The following is a 20,485-nucleotide window of genomic DNA, read 5'->3' as shown; positions in this document are numbered from 1 at the left end:
GTTGTCCAATGCGGAGGCGGTGGAACCGAGGATGAGGACTTCTGTTTTCTCTGAGTTGAGTTCCAAGCAGCTGTTCTTCATCCAGGTTGCGACGGCTTTCATCCCTTCTTGGAAGCTGTGCCTGGTTATGTCAGGTTCCTTGGTGAGGGATGGGATGAGTTGGGTGTCTTCGGCGTAGGATGCAATGTTGAGCCCACGGTTTCTGACTATGGTTGCGAGGGAGGCCATGTAGACGTTGAAGAGGGTGGGGCTGAGGAAGGATCCCTGGTGTACTCCACTTCTGGTCTCTGTCGGTTCTGAGAGGATGGGTGGGAGTCTTTTTCTCTGTATTCTGCCTGTGAGGAATAAGCGTTTGCAGTCCAGGTTCTTTCCTTGGATGCCGGTATCGTGGAGTCTGGTGGCTAGTATGCGGTGGGAGATAGTGTCGAAGGCTGCTGATAGGTCCAGGAGGATGAGGGATGCCATTTGGCCTTGGTTGAGGAGGGCGGTCTTGGTGCTGTGGTTGCTGCGGAATCTGGATTGGGAGGTGTCTAGGATGTTGTTGGCTTCGATGAAGTATGCTAGCTGGGAGCTGACGGCCTTTTCGATGATCTTGGCTGTGAAAGGAAGCAGCAAGATGGGCCTTAAATTCTTGAGGTCCGTCTGGTCTGGGGAGGGTTTCTTAAGGAGGGGGTTTACTTTGGTGCACTTCCAGTTGTAGGGGAATGTGGCGGTCTCAAGGGGGCAATTGATTGTTCGACGTAGCTTGGGTGCGATGGCTGCGGCGGCCCTGTAGAAGATGTGTGGCATGCAGGGGTCTGAAGGTGCTCCGGAGTGGATGCTATTCATGGTCTTTAGAGTGTCTTCTGTCGTGAGTGGAGTCCAAGCAAGTAGGGTCTGTTGGTTGCCATTTCTGGGGGTGATGGTCGAGGTGTTGCCGAGGTCTTGGTCGTCGAAGTTGTCGTAGAACCTCTTGATCTTGAGGTGAAAAAAGGTGCTGAGTCTTTTGCAGAGGTCTTGGGAGGGAGGGACGTCCGTTGTTTCGCTGTTGGGTTTGGCAAATTCTTGTATGATGGAGAAGAGTTCCTTGGAGTTGTTGGGGTTGGAGAGGATTCTGTCTTGGAGGAAGTTTTTTTTGTAGATTTGATGAGTTGGTAGTGTGCCATGGTGACTGTTTTGTAGGCTGTGCGTGTTTCAGGAGTTTTGCTGTTTTTCAACGTCTTTTCCAGTCGTTGGCAGGATCGCTGGATCCTTGGAGTGCCGTGGTGAACCAGTTTGCTTTGCTGTTGTGTCATCTTGTTGTCTTCTGGAGGGGAGTGAGTGTGTTGGCGCAGTTTCCAATTCATTTGTGGAGGTGGCTTGCCGCGGTGTTGGCGTCTGTTGTAGTTGGGGGTGGAGTGCAGGTGAGGGCGGAGGTGAGGTGTTACTCAGAGACTTTGTTCCAGATTATGCCTGGAAGGCGGTGTGCCTGCTTGTGTGCAATGGGTCTTCTAAAGGAGAAATGGATGCAGTGGTGGTCAGTCCAGAGCAGTTCCGTGGTGTGGCTGATGAAGATGCTGTTTCCTCCTGTGAAGACAGTGTCAAGTGTGTGTCCTGCTGTGTGAGTGGTGGCAGAGACAAGTTGATTCAGTCCTATGTTGGTGAGGTTCTCAAGAGGGCAGTGGTGGTTTTCCAGGTGAAAGTTTAGGTCTTCGAGCAGTATGCAGTCTGTGGAGGCGAGGGCGTGGGGTGCTATGAGGTCGGCGATGAAGATAGTGAACGGAGCGTGGGGACCAGACAGTCTGCGGACTAGGATTCCACGGAGCGTCGTTCAGGGGTTGGTCTCGATCTGGAAATGGATGTGTTCAATGGGGGGGAGGCGTCGTCAGAGTCGGTGGTTGTCGTGCATAGGGAGCTTTTGTGAATGATGGCAAGGCCTCCTCTTGGCAGGTGGGGCAGTCTTTTCTCAGGATCTTTTATCCATCAGGGATGGCGGTGGCGATGTCTGTGCGGAGCTGGCGTTGGTCCGGGTCTCTGTGAGGAGGGCAAGCTTGGGTGTGTGAGTGTTTAGGAGGTCCCAGATTTCTACAGCATGTCTGTGCAAGAAGCGCACGTTGAGGAGGATGCAGTTCAGTGGTTTGTGTGCGCTGGCGTATGGTGGGCTGAGGCTACTGCTGGGGTTCAGAGATGGGTGAAGGTGCAGCAGCAGTGTCAGCAGGAGATTGGGCCTTAGGTGTTGCTTGACGTCAAGAGCTGGCAGTTGTTGCTGCGTCTGGGGTTGAGAGCCAGCGGCACTCCTGCTGCGTGCAGCCATTCAGCGGCTGCTATTAAGTAGGGGTCGGGGAGGGTTATCAGCTGGGAGGTGGGAGCGACATGCCGGGTGGGGGTGCTGTGGGGGCAGCAGCAGCAGGGAGTGCAGGAAGAGGGCGCTAAGCAGAGGCAAAAAGAGAAAGAGGCAAAAGAAAAGAATCAAAGTCAAAGAGAAAAGAGAAAAGAGGCAAAGGAAAAGAGAAAGGAGAAAAGAGGCAAAAGTGAAACAAGGCAAACTAAAATAGAGGACACAGAACAGAGTGGAATATCAGAAGAGCAAGGTGCTCTTCCACTAGATCACCAGGGATGAGGTGGGTGGAGGAGGGCCTCGAACACCTACCTGGCAAGGAGCTTGGGCTCAAGGGCAGACCCTTAACTGGGGAGAGCAGTGACACTGACCAGGAAGGTCAGAGGTCTTGCTCTTCTTGCTGTGCGGCGGCCGCCATTAAGTAGTGGGCGGGGACAAGCAATCAGCTGGGAGGCGGGAGCAACACACTGGGGGTGAGGGGCTGAGGGGGCAGCAGCAGCGGGGAGCGCATGATGAGGCTGCAAAGCAGAGGCAAGAAGAGAAAAGAGAAAGAAGCAAAAGAAAAGAGAAAAGAGGCAAAGAGAAAGAGGAAATGGACAAACGAGGCAAAAGGGAAAAGAAGACACAGAATAGAGCTGAATAGCAGAAGAGCAGGGTGCTCTTCCACTAGACCACCAGGGATGAGGCACAGGCAGGAGCCTGTGGGTGGAGGAGGGCCTCGAACACCTACCTGGCAAGGAGCTCGGGCTTAAGGGTAGACCCTTAACGTTAAAGCTGCAAGGGGGAGAGCAGTGACACCGACCAGGAAGGTCAGAGGTCTTGTGTCATTACTGCTCCGTCACCTGCTCAGTGTTTTCGTCCCCATCCACATCACTCCCCACTGCGTGTACTTCATCCCTCATGACAGTCACCTATTCTCTCTGTGTCCTATTGTTACTCTTACCCTGGCTCCTTCCAGCACACCCACATCATCCTACCGTTCCACTAACTCCAGACCTTCTACCTCTATTACAGTACAATACAATACAATACAATACAATGCTATACTATACTTTACTGACATGTTAAATCATACAAGTGTCCCCAATGTAGAGATCTAAAATACATGCCAACAATCTTCTTCTCCTCACCATGCTCCCTCCTCTCCCCATCATCTACTCATGAGCATCAGTAACCTTGACCCTGCATCTCACAAACCATCCTCATCCACCACACAACAATATGGCTCTCAACCAATCAATATAGACCTTGTTTCAAATAACAATAACCAGCAGCTGGTTCGACATTTGGAGACATCTTCAGAAAAAACCCTGCACTCATTACACACAGCACTTACTCATCCCCCATGGAGCAACCCATTCCATGAGTAACACCACAACTGCAGACGAGCATTCCACGAAGAGCTAAGATCCATTCCAACACTCTCATGTCCTCCTTCTAGGCAATGCTGCACTGTTCCCTATATTCAACTATAATTCCTGGCTCCTGGTGGACGAATTCCACCTTCTATATCAGAGATGCTGAGAATGGGTCCAGGAGTCGGGGCTCCATTCCAGATATTCAGGGTGTGCACATAGATAAATTTACATATAATGAATCTTATCAAAGCTAATTTATATTGTCTAGCCCAGACCCGAACCTCTTAGACCTATGTTAAAACCCCCTGTTCCTATGCATGTGTGGTAAAACATGGGGTGGGACTAGGACATTCAAGCATGATAGTCTCGGTTCTGTTTATGCTTATTTTCCTATCCCTTGTAGGGCATATGCAGAGAAGATGAAAGGGCAAGGGCTGGCCCCAACATCTCCAGCTCTGACAAGAAGTCATAGAAGCAGTAGAAGAGAAACGGGTTTTAACAACTAAGGCTTTTAAATCAAAGCCATGCAATCTCTCCATTCTAGCAACTCCTCCCTCTTCCAATGCCTGTGTCATCAAGGCACATCAAGGCACATGGCATCTGTTTGACCAATCAGTGGTGGCAGAAATGAGTCTAAACTTGGTAACTGATATGAAAAGGGGAACCTAAATTCAGCGATGGGGGATGGCCAGGCCTCAGCATGATGTGAGGATGAGAGTGTGGTTTAAGCAGCTCATGGTTCATGGTACTCATCGACAATGACATTGTGAATTAATCATCTCATAGTTCAATGACATTGTTAGGATGATGGCGTGATTTAAGCACCTCATGGTTCTCTTGGACCCTCTGTGGATGGCAGTGTGGTCTAAGCATCTAATATTCATGATACTCATGGACCATCTGTGGATGGCAGTGTGGTTTAGGCATCTCATTGTTTATGGTACTCATGGACCCTCTGTGGATGACAGTGTGGTTTAAGTATCTCATTGTTCATGGTACTGATGGTCCATCTGAGGATAACTTTTATGAAAAATAATGGGGTGACCCTGTGTCCCTCAGAACCTGGGTATTTGTATTATATGGCTACAATGGTTCTGTCGGGGAAATACAATTGTTTTGGGATGTTCACAATATAAATACATTACATGTAACATGTATCCATGATTTAGGAAGAGAAAAGAACAACACCCAAGCGAAAGTTTCAATCAATATTTTAAGAAGTAACAAATAAATTGGGCTACAATGGTACAATTGAAAGAATTGTGAAAGAGGGGTGACATGTAGAAGTAAATACAGACAATACACTTAGTACACTTAGTATAACAAATAAAGTAATAGTTGGGAAAGTGCGATTTTCGGTAAAGTCCATATGATTGATCGCATACGCCTCCTGTTCATATGTGAATAGGCTTTTGAACTGAGACGTTGCGTAGACTCTTAGTATGCGTCGACGTTTCGACCCTATGTAAGGCGCAAACATTTTTTAAGCGTCACGGCGGGTCTTCTTCGGGACGGAGGAGTGTATGTAGCCTGCGGAGTAAAAGAACTTCTTTAATGGTGTGTGCTAATGCGAACAAGTAATGAAATCAGTGTTCAGAAAGGTAATGATGCTTACCCTGCGCAATAGTAATTAATCACTGCGCGTGTATTATGCTTCTTTTTCCAAAAAACGGGGTCGATTTATGTTTGACCTGTGGGGTAATAATATCAAATATCAATGAAGTGATAGCTATTTACAAGGACCGGACAAACTATGGGCTTTAACCAAGCTCAGACAAATAAATCAGGCTTTGTGCAAGTGCATATGTGGCTCAGTGTACAAATAAAGAAGCGCCCCAGAAAAAGTTGCTCCGAACATGAGGAACTAGCACGTTTCTAAGCAATTAATTCCTTCATGCCAGTAAGGTGATTTACCTGAAGCAAAAAAGAGAGGGATTTGAAGCCGAGCCTGTTTGGGAAGAAGGTCAAAAGCCAGGTGGTTGTCTATTTCAAAGCGAAAGTGAGGGATTTAAAGAGGAGCCTGTTTAAAAGGAAGTCAAAGGACAGCTTAATAATTGCTGTTTGTCTATTCATGCCACTTGTGTGATTTAAAAGTGAGGCATTTAATAAAGAGCTAGTTCGGAGGTAAATAATTTCCAGCATGAACATGATACACAGTTAATTAGAACGTACCTCACGAGTCAAAGAGGTTTGGCAAAAGTCCAAGTAGTTAATTCTTTCAGTCAGTCGGGTGATTTACTGCAAAGAAAGTGAGGCATTTAAAAGAGGAGTCTGTTTTAGATTTACAGAAAGTCAAGGGCCAGGGGGTTAAGACACTTACCACGATCTGCTGAAAATGACAGCAGATCCTTACATGTGCTACACTTGAAATGTCCCATTAATGGTGGTAAGTTAAGTTGTTGTCTCAGGTCTTGTGGTTTCTCCGTTTCAAGGAAGGAACTTACTACATAGTCTTTGATGTTTTTGGCTCGTTTAAAAGCAAACATGGGTTTCTCCTGTATTCCAATTTCAGTGCTTATTAGGTTCCAATATCTAAGTACGACTTTCTTTATTTCATGACTGCGTGTGTTGAAGGTTGACACACACACCAGTTTCTGAATGTCTTCCGTGTGTGGTTGGATTTCCAGCAGAGTTTCTCTGGGTCGGTACCAAGCTCTTTTACGTGAACGATTTAGCAGGCCCTTCGGGTAGCCACGATCCCTGAGTTTTTTTATGAGAATATCTGTTTCTTTGTAAAAGTCACTTCTTTTGGAGCAGTTCCGCCGTAATCTTAAGAATTGGCCATAAGGCAAATTATCCCTGAGGCATCTTGGATGATGGGAATCATATTTCAAGGTGGTGTTTCGTGCCGTTGGTTTGGTGTAGAGTGTGGTAAAAAGTCTTCCCTCTTCATTTTGTATTGTTATATCCAAGAAGTCAATGGTCTGATTATTATAGGACATGGTGAATTGTATGTCAGTGGTACGTCCATTAAGCCACGTTTTGAACTCCATTAGGCTTTGTTCACTGCCTGTCCATACCATAAGCACGTCATCGATATAACGCTTCTAGATTGAGATGTTATTTAGGTAAGGGTTGGTTAGGTCATATAGGTAAGTATCCTCATAGTCATCCATATACAGATTGGCCAAGCTAGGAGCGAATCCAGCTCCCATGGCTACGCCTTTGCATTGTATATAGTAAGTATTTTGGAAAATGAAATAGTTCTTTTTCATTGCGATTTCCAGTAAATCTACCAGGAATTCGGTTGGGATCCAGACAGGTGTTGGTCGTTTGTCCAGTATCTTTTTCATGACCTGAATGGCATGCTCTTGGGGGATGCTGGTGTACAATGAAGACACATCAAGGGTAGCCAGGAATTGGGTTTCTTTATCATAGGGCTGATTTTCCATTATTTGTATAGTGTGCATGGTATCTCGGAGAAAGGAGCGTGTTTCCAATACAAATGGTTGGAGGAAACTATCCAAGAACTGGTTGAGAGGCTCAAGGATAGATCCACAGCCTGACACAATAGGTCGACCAGGTGGGTTATGTAGATCCTTGTGAATTTTTGGCAGAGTGTATATGGTAGGTATTCTAGGGTCGGTTTTGTTCAAGAAATCGTATTCGTTTTTGGACAAAAAGCCTTCTGTTAGTCCTTGTTGGGTGAGTGTTTTGATGAGAGCACTCATTTCCATGGTTGGATTTTTTCGTTATTCTTTGGTAACTTTCAGTGCAGCTCAATTGTTTGTTGATTTCTGTAATATAGGCCTGCTTTGATAACAATTGAGGTATTTTTATTCAGCGACTGCAGTGCCTCTCTCTCATCTTTGGATATATTGTGTTTGATGTATTTCTTCTTGTTGAGGAGATCCATTATTTCTTCCATTACGATTTTTTCATATGCAAGGATCTTTTCACTCATTTGATACGTGGCGGACAGGAATGTCGAAGCTGGCCTGAACTCCGTAGCTGATGTATGTCTGGTCCAATTTTCATTATTCCTGAAGTAGTATTTTAAGCGTATTTTTCGGAAGAATTGCTGGAGTTCAAGCTTGATATTAAAATAGTTTGGAGCGGTGGTTGGAATGAATGATAAACCTTTGCAAAGTATGTTGTATTCGCTTTGTGTCAATATATGGTTTGAGATGTTGATTATGGGATCGCTTGAGCTAGTTGATGATCCGTGTCCGGTTATTTCAGACGTCACTTCTGTTGTGTTAATATTTCCTGGCATGGGGAAGTCTTCCTGATCATCAATGGAATATCCAAGATATTCAAAATTGGCGTCATCCTCTTCTTCAATCTGTTGCATGTCCTGCAGATCGACACTTATATCTAATGTGGAGTCTTCTTGTCCTTCAATGACGTAGTTCATTGTGTGTTCATCTGGTGGAGTGAGGACGTTCATGACGTGTTCATCTGGTGTGGTGATGACTAAGGTATTCATCTCGATCGATGTAGGTGCGGACTCTTGTGTAGCTCCGGTGGTAATTGTAATACCGTTACATTCAAGGATATCAAGATTGTGATTATTTACAACGGTTACTGGTGAATTATGTGGCATCTATCTTCATTGGGTGTTATCTCCTGTTCCCCGTTGTTTTCTTCTTCTATCACCACTTGTAGGTCTGTCGTCTGGTGTTGATCTCTCCATGATTGTCGTTCCTCTGGAATCTTACTCTTGTGTTCCCGCGTGGTCTGTTTTGTCCTCGGGTTCCATCTTGACGGTCTCTCCCAGTTGGTGTCCCTGTTCATCCATGTGTGCTCTCCTAAAAAAGCACTGCTTTGTGGGTCGTGGAAGCGTTGTCCCTGTTGATCTTGAAAACGTGTTTCTTGTTGATAGAGTCTACTATTTGTACTTGTGTTTGGTCTTTCACTTCCACTATCCGATCCACTGCCAAATGATGAATTGGATAGATTAGCGTATGTGCGATATCCTTGTCTTCCACGAGTGGTGTAGAAGCCTTGTGAATCCTGCTCGTAGTGGTCCTCACTCAAGTATGTATAAGTCAATTTTTTATCATATGCTCTAATGTCTTTGCTAAGTTTTTCAAGTTTTTTGTTCAGAGTGATGGTGTTGAATTCTATCAAGGTTTTTTCGGCGCGTCAAAGCCACGCTCACCTGCATACATAAACAGGCTCCATTCTCCTGCCTCAGTATTGCTTCGCACTGAGAGCTGGAGAGATGTCATTTTCAGCAGATCGTGGTAAGTGTCTTAACCCCCTGGCCCTTGACTTTCTGTAAATCTAAAACAGACTCCTCTTTTAAATGCCTCACTTTCTTTGCAGTAAATCACCCGACTGACTGAAAGAATTAACTACTTGGACTTTTGCCAAACCTGTTTGACTCGGTATGTTCTAATTAACTGTGTATCATGTTCATGCTGGAAATTATTTACCTCCGAACTAGCTCTTTATTAAATGCCTCACTTTTAAATCACCCGACTGGCATGAATAGACAAACAGCAATTATTAAGCTGTCCTTTGACTTCCTTTTAAACAGGCTCCTCTTTAAATCCCTCACTTTCGCTTTTAAATAGACAACCACCTGGCTTTTGACCTTCTTCCCAAACAGGCTCGGCTTCAAATCCCTCTCTTTTTTGCTTCAGCTAAATCACCTCACTGGCATGAAGGAATTAATTGCTTAGAAACGTGCTAGTTCCTCATGTTGGGAGCAACTTTTTCTGGGGCGCTTCTTTATTTGTACACTGAGCCACATATGCACTTGCACAAAGCCTGATTTATTTGTCTGAGCTTGGTTAAAGCCCATAGTTTGTCCGGTCCTTGTAAATAGCTATCACTTCATTGATATTTGATATTATTACCCCACAGGTTAAACATAAATCTACCCCGTTTTTTGGAAAAAGAAGCATAATACACGCGCAGTGATTAATGACTCTTGCGCAGGGTAAGCATCATTACCTTTCTGAACACTGATTTAATTACTTGTTCGCATTAGCACACACCCTTAAAGAAGTTCTTTTACTCCGCAGGCTACATACACTCCTCCGTCCCGAAGAAGACCCGCCGTGACGCTTAAACATTTTTTTGCGCCTTACATAGGGTCGAAACGTCGACGCATACTAAGAGTCTACGCAACGTCTCAGTTCAAAAGCCTATTCACATATGAACAGGAGGCGTATGCGATCAATCATATGGACTTTACCGAAAATCGCACTTTCCCAACTATTCCTTTATTTGTTATACTAAGTGTACTAAGTGTATTGTCTGTATTTACTTCTACATGTCACCCCTCTTTCACAATTCTTTCAATTGTACCATTGTAGCCCAATTTATTTGTTACTTCTTAAAATATTGATTGAAACTTTCGCTTGGGTGTTGTTCTTTCTCTTCCTAAATCATGGATACATGTTACATGTAATGTATTTATATTGTGAACATCCCAAAGCAATTGTATTTCCACGACAGAACCATTGTAGCCATATAATACATCTGAGGATAACAGCATGGTTTAAGTGTCTCATAGTTCAAGGCTATGGATGGCGAGAATGGCAGTGTGGGTTAATCATCTCATGGTTCATAGTACTCATGGACAATGCTAGGATGATGGTGTGATTTAAGCACCTTATGGTTCATGGTACTTGTGAACCATCTGAGGATGGCTGTGTGCTTCAAGCATCTCATGATTCATGGTACTCGAGAACCATCTGAGGATGGCAGTGTGGGTTTAAACATCTCATGGTACTCGTGAACCATCTGATGATGGCAGTGTGCTTTAAGCATCTTATGGTCCATGGTACTCATGGACCATCTGAGTATGGCAGCGAAGTTTAAGCATCGCATGTTTGATGGCGCTTGTGGGACAATCTGAGGATGGCAGAATGGTATATTCATCTTTCGAGGATGGCTGTGTTTTAGGCATCTCATGGGTTCCAGTCTATCACCAAAACCATACACCGGCGTAAACAAAGAAGTCAGCCCTCTTTCCTCCATTTTAACTGATACAAGTAACAGCTCCATATATCTCACTCCTTTATTCATGACACCAGTACTGGCATCAGAATTTCTTCCCAGTGCTATAGTGCTGCAATAAGTGTGAGTTCTTGATACAATGATTTCAAACTACGATTAATATGGAAAACTGACATACGTTCTAATATCATCCTTCCTGCTCAGCAGGGACATTTTTATTGAAACTCCAAATATAATTTCTGAAAATGCCATTATTTGCAAGGTAACCCAAGTTAGAAGTCTAGATGTCGGCTAGCTTGTCTCTATCATCCTCACCAATCACATCGGTCTGTGCTCTCCTGGCTCCTCGCTGCTCACTGGTCAGTCCCTTCTCCATCTCAATCACAGCTGCCATAGCTGCCTGGGACTTGTCCATGACCTGGAGGTGAATGGCCTTCCTCTGGGCCTCATCAGTTACCCCACATTGCAGCAGCGTAGTCTCCAGACTCTGCGGAACCAACGTCTGATGGCTCAGCGGTTTATCAGCTCTGCCTACTGCACAAATCACCTGCAGGAACAGAAGCATATGGGAAAAGCTGCATGAGTTAGAACACCACTCTCTGATCATCAGGACGAGACAATCGCATCCCTTCCTCCCAGGTAAAGCTCAAGATGTTACAACAATCACACTTAGTCTCTTTCAGGCCTTAAATTCAACCCCTGCTGTTCCTTGATATGCTGCTCATCAGAAGGTTTTTCACCATCCATAGTTTCATCACACAACAGAACCTTAAGCATCATTCTTTGACACAAACTCCTCAGCACAATATTACCTTTGACAAGACAGATTTTCATCTACTCACCATTGGGCCTTCAGCATTAATCAGACCCTGCTGTCATTTGAAATTAAAGAAATCTGAAACAAATGTTCTATTCATGCACACTCGCAGTCAATTTCATATGCCAATCATTTAACCTCCAGCTCCACTCATGTCATGTCTACTCGCAGGCTTCTGTCCTCCCATCTCCAACATTGTAAGATGAAGGAACTGCTGAATTACACACTTTCCAAAGTAGCTTTCCAGTGATATCAAAGTGTGTATGTGTGTGTGTTAGAGGGTGGACATTTTGAAAGAGTTCATCTATATAGAAGCAAAATAACAGGTTTATTTCCTTTCATTCTAATGCCACCCTTAGTTTCTCCTTTCATCACACAGCAACCACAGCAACTATTTCTAAAGAAAAGAGGAGAAAATGAAACAAATTACAGAGAAATCAAGAGAGAAGGGCTGCTGAACTTATGAATTGGTAACCCTTGATATCCTGTCTATAAAAGACAAAGTCAGGCTACGATTCCACTTGGACATGGAAAATCAACCTCGGTAAACCAGCAGCGCTATACACGTTCTAATTCCAACCCAAGCATCCACTGGTATGAGGACCACAAAAGGACACAGAAATCAGCCCCATGCTTGGAACACGAACTACTGGTGGCTAGCGGTAACAGCTGCCACACGCTACCCGATTTTTTGACGTATGAAAACCAGCTGGGTAGAAACCCCATTCCCTTCCTATAGTATTGATTTGTGGATACCACCTGGAAGAGAAGAAACCATTTCAGAATAATGTGATGCCACATTAACTGAGTAGGTGTCTTAATGTTGAAATACCAGGGAAAGAAGCTACCTCAGCCCACTTATGGCTGTATGTGGATGCCTAACGGCTGGGGTAAAGGGCCACTTACATCTTAATCTTGTGACCCCTTACAAGTCACTTCCTCCTGATGGTGCGGGATAACGGTACAAATTGTGGCAAAACAAACACCTCTACCCTCAGGTGATGATTCATTGGTCTGGCCGAGAAGAAGGGAAACTTTGGTCAATACACTGCTGTTTGGACTAAAGCGGGGAACACAGCTGTTTCCACCCAAATGTGGTGACTAAACCAGGCCAATATGGCTAGGAGGGAGATGCTTATACCCTAATGTGGCAAACAATGGACACCCACGAATTGCAGGTGTCCATCAACATTTATTGCAAAATGTACTGTATTCCAAGGTTCAGGCCTGTAAATCAAGATCTCAAATCTTCGCAGTTTAGGCTACACAGAGAAAAATAATAATACCTAAAAACCCTGCTAATCATAAGAATACCTGACAACAGCCCAGATGAAGGTTAGAATGTGCTGGTGGAAGACCACCTCGATATTTGTAGATGTAGATGATGAATCTGAAAGTCTTGGTGTGAACAAATCACTGGCTTTTAGCACTTGAATATGGTGCCATTTAGCACTGGCCTTTTATCAACAATATAGGCGCGTTGAGCCATGTCAGAATTGAAGAGGATTGGAGAGTTTAACTTGGGCAGTGTGATTTTAAAGGAAGCAAACCATTCCAGAGCTGTGTCACTAACGCCAGTCAACGTTGCCTCCTAGTCTATGAGCACTAGCAGTCTATAAAGCTGTGAGGGCTCATAGAATTTGGGCAAACGGGTTACTTTGGTTTTGAGAGTTGAGTGATTCTTGCCTAATATTCAATGGCATTGTCTCGGTTCTGAATCCTGACTGGTAATCACATAAGGCCATTTACCTTGAGGTTTATGGAGAGTCGGCAACTCACAGCTGTTTCCAGTGCCTTAGCAACGTAAATTGTGACCTAGATTTGACAAGGCTGTCAAAGTTAGCAGAGGGTTTCTTTAAAGTTCAGAGATGACTACATGCTTGAAGGACTAAGGGCCCAGAGCTGAAGGCGTTATTTAAGCAGGTGATAATCGGTGTAAGTATTGGGAGGACTAGATGAAATAACCTTAGCATTAAATTTGTCCTAAGAACTGGAGTGTTTTTTTCGAAAGACTTCAGGATTTTTCAAATGTCTGATTCATTGCTTGGGTGAACTCACAGAGGTGAGCAGGGAAACGGTTTCGGCTAGCAGTACCTTCAATGTGCGTAGGCCAAAAGGCAATATTTGCCCTCCGGTAGTCAACTGTATTGTTTACATCTGCTCTGGGGTTATCACAAAGATCTTGTGACGTGTCAGATGATTTATGCACTGGGCTTTGGGACACCAGTTCCTCACAGAGACAGGCGAATTCCTGTGTAGAAGTTTCAGTCTCAGCTATGCAGATATGGGCATACACCATATTCTCTCCAATATAGGCTGATTTATAGCCCCGAAAAAATATGCAAAAAACCATTAAAAAAACCATTTACATTGATTTGTTCCAACATCTCCCAGTGCATCTTTTCATTACATTGAATTTCTTGGAGACCTTAGTGAACTGCTGTAGTCCGTCCACAGATCAACCTTGCGGATGCAAATGAGTCGAGGCCCACTATGATTTTGACTACAGTTGCATTAATATATTGGCAGGTAGAGTTTGAGTGAAAATGCCCACCTGGATTTTGTTCTAACTCCTCTATGCGATAAGCTGCCCCTGTTCAGCCTGTAGGCTAGGATCCTTTGTAACTCTCAGTCTCAACGAAAAGAACAAGTTACTTACCTTTGGTAACAATATATCTGTAAGAAACATTAGTTAGTTAGATTCCTCACCTTAGAATATCCCCAGGCTGGATCCGGAAAGATTTTTCGTCAGCAATACCCTTTGCGCGTCGCTAGGCGTCATCTGCGGCTCCGCTTCCGTCGTCAGCGTCGTGCGCCGGCATAACGTCGTCGGAGTACTTAGACGCCGCCCTCGCGCGCTGACGTCAGTTCTTGTACATAGCTTTCCACGCCAGGAACGCACAGCCATGCAAGAGACCGAAACTGGTGCCAAAAAAGTCTAGGGCCCTGAAAAGGATAACCTTTACCCTAGATGTCGGTTCGCAGAATGGGGAGGATGGGTGTGTCGGTGAGGAATCTAACTAACTAATGTTTCTTACAGATATATCGTTACCGAAGGTAAGTAACTTGTTCATCTGAAAGAAACACGTTAGTTAGATTCCTCACCTTAGAATAGATACCTCAGCAATACCAACCCCGGTGGTGGGTCTGCGAACCAAGATCACACCAGAAAGTCCTGGAGAATAGAACGGCCAAAGAAGCCGTCTCTCCGGACTTGGCTGTCCAGGCAATAATGCTTAGCAAACGTGTGCAGCGAGGCCCACGTTGCCGCCTGACAGATGTACTGCAAAGAGACTCCCCGACCCAGGGCAGTTGTCGCCGCCGTGGCCCGAGTGGAATGGGCCCTCAGCCCTACAGGAGGTTCCTTTTTAGCCAAGGAATAACAAGCTTTGATACACAATACGACCCATCGAGAGATGGTCCGCTTGTGTACTGCCCTCCCCTTCTTAGCGCCCACGTAGCCCACAAAGAGCTGGTCATCCACCCGGAACTGCTTGGTGCGGTCCAAATAAAAGGACAGCGCTTGTTTTGGGTCCAGACGGTGGAGCCTCTCCTCCTCTTTCGCAGGATGCGGAGGCGGAAAGAAGGTGGGCAACGTGACAGACTGCCCGATGTGAAAGGCAGTCACCACCTTAAGAAGAAAGGAAGGACGAGTCCGGAGAACAACTTTGTCCGGATGGACAGAAAGAAAAGGAGGCTGAGAAGATAGAGCCTGGAGCTCACTCACCCTTCTAGCAGAGGTGATGGCAACCAGGAAAGCAGTCTTAAGAGTCAGAAGACGAAGGGGACAATCATGAAGTGGCTCAAAGGGAGAGAACATCAGATATGTCAATACCAGGTTCAAATCCCACTGAGGCATTACGAAAGGGACAGGAGGAAACATGTGAGTAATGCCCTTGAAGAAGTGAGAAACAACAGGGGATTTGAAAAGAGAAGGCTGATCAGGAAGCCGTCAGAAAGCAGAGATAGCTGAAAGATAACCTTTAAGAGTGCCCAGAGCAGAGCCCCGCTGGGCCATTGAAAGAAGAAAGAGGAGAACCTCAGAAAGAGGGGCGGAAAGGGAATCCACAGCCTTTGTTGTGCACTATGCCACAAATTTGTTCCACCTGCAGGCGTATACCGATTTTGTGGAGGGACACCTGGCTGTCAGAATCAAATCGCAGAGTTCAGGAGGCAAGTCAAATGGCATCAACTGTTGCCGCTCAATCTCCATGCATGCAGGTGGAGACTGGACAGGTTCGGGTGGAGGACCATCTCCTGCTGCTGCGACAGAAGGTCCTCCTGAAGAGGCAGTCGTATCGGGGGATCGATCGACAGACTGAGTAGCTCAGGATACCAGTACCTTCGTGCCCAATCCGGAGCCACCAAGATGACTTGGGCCCGGTCGCGCCTGATCTTCTTCAGCACTCTGGGCAGAAGTGGTATAGGCAGAAAGGCGTAGAACAGACCGCAACTCCACTCACGACGAAAGGCGTCCCCGAGCGCGTGCCGCCTTGGAAACTCCAACGCGCAGAACTGCTGACATTGCGCGTTCTCTTCGGTGGCGAATATATCTAACCAAGGCTCTCCCCACTGCCGAAAAAGGCCTAGCGTCACGTCCGAGTTTAGACGCCATTCGTGATCCATCATGCACCGGCGGCTGAGTTCGTCTGCTCTGGCGTTCAGAGAGCCCGCCAGATGTTGAACCACCAGGGTGATGCCATGATGTTCCAGCCATGTCCAGAGGTGCAGAGCCTCCTGACAAAGGGTCCACGACCTCACCCCGCCCTGTTTGTTGCAATACCACATGGCGGTGGTGTTGTCCGTGAACACCTGCACTACACTTCCCCGGACAGCGGGAAGGAATGCCTTCAGTGCAAGTCGGATTGCCCTCCGCTCCAAAAGGTTGATATGGAACAGAGACTCCGCCGGAGACCAGAGTCCTCTGATCTCTGCCTCCCCCATGTGGCCCCCCCATCCCAGGAGGGACGCATCGTCACTACTACGTGCTCCGGTTGGGGTAGGGAGAAGGATCTGCCACTGACCCAATCGTGGTCCGTGAGCCACCACTGCAACTGCCTTGCAGTGCCCTCCGAGATCAAGATGTGGTCGGACAGGTTGCCCCGATGCTGGTCCCACTGAAACATCAGGTTCCACTGCAGAGCCCGCATTCGCCACCTGGCGTGATGCACTAACAGGATGCAGGAGGCCATCAGACCCAGAAGCCGCAGCACCAACCTGACCGAAACCCGGGATAGAGGCCGAAAGATGGGAATCAGAGCCTGAATATCCCAGACCCGCTGCTCCGGAGGATAAGCCCGGAACTGTGCCGAGTCCAGAACCGCCCGATAAAGAGGAGCGTTTGGGAGGGACTCAGATGCGACTTCGGCACATTGATGGAGAACCTCAGCAAATGCAGGAGGTCGGCCGTAGTCTGGAGGTGGGAGACGACTTGCTGGGGCGAGCCCGCCTTCAACAACCCGTCGTCGAGATAGGGGAAGACTGGAACCCTGATCTGCGCAGATGAGCTGCGACCACCGCCATCACTTTCTTGAACACCCGAGGGGCACTGGTGAGGCCAAAGGGGAGCACGGTAAACTGAAAATGCTCCTGACCCACCGTGAACCGCAGGTAACGCCGGTGGGCCGGCAGGACGGGGATGTAACAATAAGCGTTCTGCAAGTCCAACGCTACCATCCAGTCTCCAGGGTCTAGGGCAGCCAGAACCTGAGCTAAGGTGAGCATCTTGAACCTTTCCTTCCGGAGGAAGGCGTTGACACTCCTGAGGTCCAAGATAGGGCGTAGGCCGCCTTTGCTCTTCTTGGGAACCAGAAAGTAGTGGGAATAACAACCACGGCCTACTTCTGGACCAGGAACGCACTCGACAGCCCCTTTGGCCAAGAGGGCCGCAACTTCCTCCCGTAGAAGATTCAAGTGAACCCCTGACATGCGGTGGAACTGCGGTGGCATGGCTGGAGGGGTCGTCTCGAAGGGGAGGGAGTAGCCCCTTCGGACGATCTGCAGCACCCACCTGTCTGAAGTGATGGAACGCCAGTGGAGCAGGTGATGGCGAACTCTGCCTTTCACTGGCGTGAAATGGGCCGGAAAGCACGGACTAGGAGGGCTTTGAGGCGGATGCTGCTGGGGTGGATGTGGATGGACTGGCATGTTGTCCCCCTGTACCGCCCCGGTGGAATCCACTTCCGCGTGGAGGTTGGTTCTGCGGCCTGTGGCTACGCAGATGTGAGGGGGCGCCCCTTCCTTGGCCACAAAAGGGGCGAAAAGCAGAAGTTTGCGTGCGCGGGCCGAGAGACCCAAGGACTTGGACGTAGCCCTGGAGTCCTTAAAGCATTCCAGCGCACTGTCCGCTTTGTCACCAAAGAGGCGACTGCCATCAAAGGGCATGTCCATGAGGGTACTCTGGACATCCCCAGAAAACGTCGTGGACCGCAGCCAGGCGTGAGGACGAAGCGCCACTGTGGACGACATTGCCCTGCCTAGCGAGTCCGTCGTGTCCAAAGCACATCGAATGGCATAGCGTGCTGCATCCTGCCCCTCGGCAAGAGCCTGGGCGAGCCGCGTTCGGGCCTCCTCCGGACACAGGGGCAGCACGTCCTCCACCGTATCCCACAGAGAGTGGGAGTAACGGTCTAAGAGCCAAGCGGTGTTAATAGACCGCAGCCCTAAACTAAGGGAGGAGAACAGCTTTTTGCCAAACTGCTCCAGTCTCTTGGATTCCCGATCCGGGGGAGCGGACGGGAAGGAGGTCTGGGAAGTAGAGGCCTGGATAACCAGGCTCTCAGGTGTGGGGTGTTGGTACAGGAAACTGGGGTCGCCCGGTGCAGGGCAGTGGCGCCGGGCCACGTTCCGGTCCACAGGAGGTACTGTGGAGGGCTTGGACCAGGTGCCCTTCAGAACGTCCATCAGCGCTTTGCTAAACGGCAGCAGAGGCTCCGAGGAGCTTGCTGACAGTTGGAGCACTTCAGTGAGGAGGTTAGTCCTCACGGCCACAGTAGGAAGCTCGAGCTCCAGGGCTTCGGCCACCTTACGCAACGCCCCAGAAAAGGTAGCACCTTTCTCCGAAGCCACGGTCGGAGGAGAGATGAAGCCAGTGTCAGGGGAGGTGTCAAGGACACTGGCATCCCCCAGCTCATCTGCCCAGTCCTGTGATAACTGACCCTGGCGGGCCAGAGGGTCATCAGACCCCTCCCAGTCGCCACCGTCATCCGATTCCTGATAAACAGGGGGAATGATCGGAGCCGGGCGGAAGATGAAATGGTCAACCATCGGTGTCGGATGCGGCGCCGGACGGCACCGCATCGGGGAACGGCATCGTCCGGAGACGGCGCTGGGGGTGAGACCGGTGTCGACGCCAGCGGAGGAGGCGTCGTGAGGTCGACCGGCATCGACTGAGATCCAGGCCTGGATCCCACGGGGACCTGCGGCGTCGGGACCGAAGTCGACGACGGGGCCGGAGCCGCCAGCTCGCTAGGCCTCCCAGTCGAGCCCGCGGGGCCCGAAGGCGCGCGGGCAGGCGTTAACGGCGGAGCCAGGCCCCTCATGGCCGAGAGGAAGGCACTGATCTCCACCGGAGTCGCGTCAGTCCCAGGGACCGGCGGGTATGGGGACGGACGCGGCTCCTGCGGCTCCACGGGGGTGGTACCACCCGGACCCTCGACCGAGTCTCGCGACCGGCGAGGGGAGTCTGAAGAGTGATGTCGTCTCTTGGACTTCTTACTATGCTTCGACTTACCCGAAGACTTGGAACCCGACGAGCGGTGATGGTGGCTGCAGCTCCGCGATCGGGACCGTGAACGGCGCGGAGCCGAGTGCCAGAGCTCGAGAAGCTTGTGGGACCGCTCCCGCCTAGCCTTCGAGGTGAAGGCCCGGCAGTCGAGGCACGACTCCACATCGTGGTCGGCCCCAAGGCAGTAAAGGCACCGGCAGTGGTGGTCCGTTACCGACATCAGTCGGTGACAGGAGTCACAGGCTTTAAATCCAGGCATCCTACCGGCACCAGTTGGAGTCGACGAGAGTAGACAAAAGAGTCCAAAAAGTTTAGTCAAAAAGTGACTAAAAGGGTAAGCTCTTTCCGGATCGGCGCTGTTTGGCGCGGAAAAAAGAAGAACTGATGTCAGCGCGCGAGGGCGGCGTCTAAGTACTCCGACGACCTTATTCCGGCGCACGACGCCGACGACGGACGCGGAGCCGCAGACGACGCCTAGCGACGCGCAAAGGGTATTGCTGACGAAAAATCTATCCGGATCCAGCCTGACGCCTGGGGATATTCTAAGGTGAGGAATCTAACTAATGTGTTTCTTTCAGATAGGTAACTAAAACATGGTACATGCTTTCCACTTAGTTCAGGCATAAAGGAGCGCAATAAACTAAGTCTATAATTGCCCAGGGGGAGGGGGATCATGGGGGGGGGGCTATTTGTTGATGAAATCTAGTCCATCCATGCCCTCGACGAAACCTTGCCTGTTGGATTTAGATGGCTCATCACCTTAGATGTTCAGAGCGCCGAGAATGAAGTCTTGTTTTAGGATAGCTAAAATGATTTGCAGAGGAGCTTCACTGGTAAATGTAGTGACCTAGAAGGAAGTGTAATCCGCTGTGTGGAGGATGCCTATTCCGTTTTGTGAACGACGCCCTTCTTCTCATTCTCTTTGTTCATAAACTCAACCAGATCCTCAACCAATCCGATCTGATCCCTTTCTGAGTCATACCAACGAAATCAGAGTTTTGTACAAAGAAAACCCCTCTTCTGCTAAGTATATTTACACCGCGGGATGACAGGACCCAAGTTCCAACAGAGGACAAGAAGAACACAGTTTCTAAAACTCATGAATCTAATGGATTATTTATCATACGGACAGGTGGATCTGACAGAACCGGTAAAGCACATTAAACAAGAAATTGTCGACACAGTTAGAGGGAGAATAAACAACAGTGTTGCCTTAGGCACATTCTTAAGAACTGATAAAAAACATATCAGACTCCACATCCAGACCGCAAACAGGGTATTAGGACAAGTGCAGATGGAACGCGCCTTCTTTGATAAAAATGGGGCTGGCTTTGACTGCCTGGCACAGTCCTCTTGAATTATTTATTATCAAT

The 20,485-nt window shown here is 48.1% G+C and overlaps 1 protein-coding gene across 1 annotated transcript in view; it reads right to left on the bottom strand.

Annotated features, from left to right (window-relative positions):
- Window positions 1-20,485, bottom strand: part of CARNS1 (carnosine synthase 1) — a 357,576-nt gene that overhangs the window by 27,188 nt on the left and 309,903 nt on the right. The window contains exon 8 of the mRNA XM_085651638.1: window positions 10,885-11,116. Within this exon, the coding sequence (XP_085507764.1) occupies window positions 10,885-11,116 (232 nt within the window). The remainder of the gene's footprint in view (window positions 1-10,884; window positions 11,117-20,485) is intronic.

The sequence above is a fragment of the Triturus cristatus genome, chromosome 4_1, assembly GCF_964204655.1.
Source record: "Triturus cristatus chromosome 4_1, aTriCri1.1, whole genome shotgun sequence".
Lineage (NCBI taxonomy): Eukaryota > Metazoa > Chordata > Amphibia > Caudata > Salamandridae > Triturus > Triturus cristatus.
Note: the sequence above shows the minus strand (reverse complement) of the source record. Positions and strands in the feature narration are given on the sequence as shown.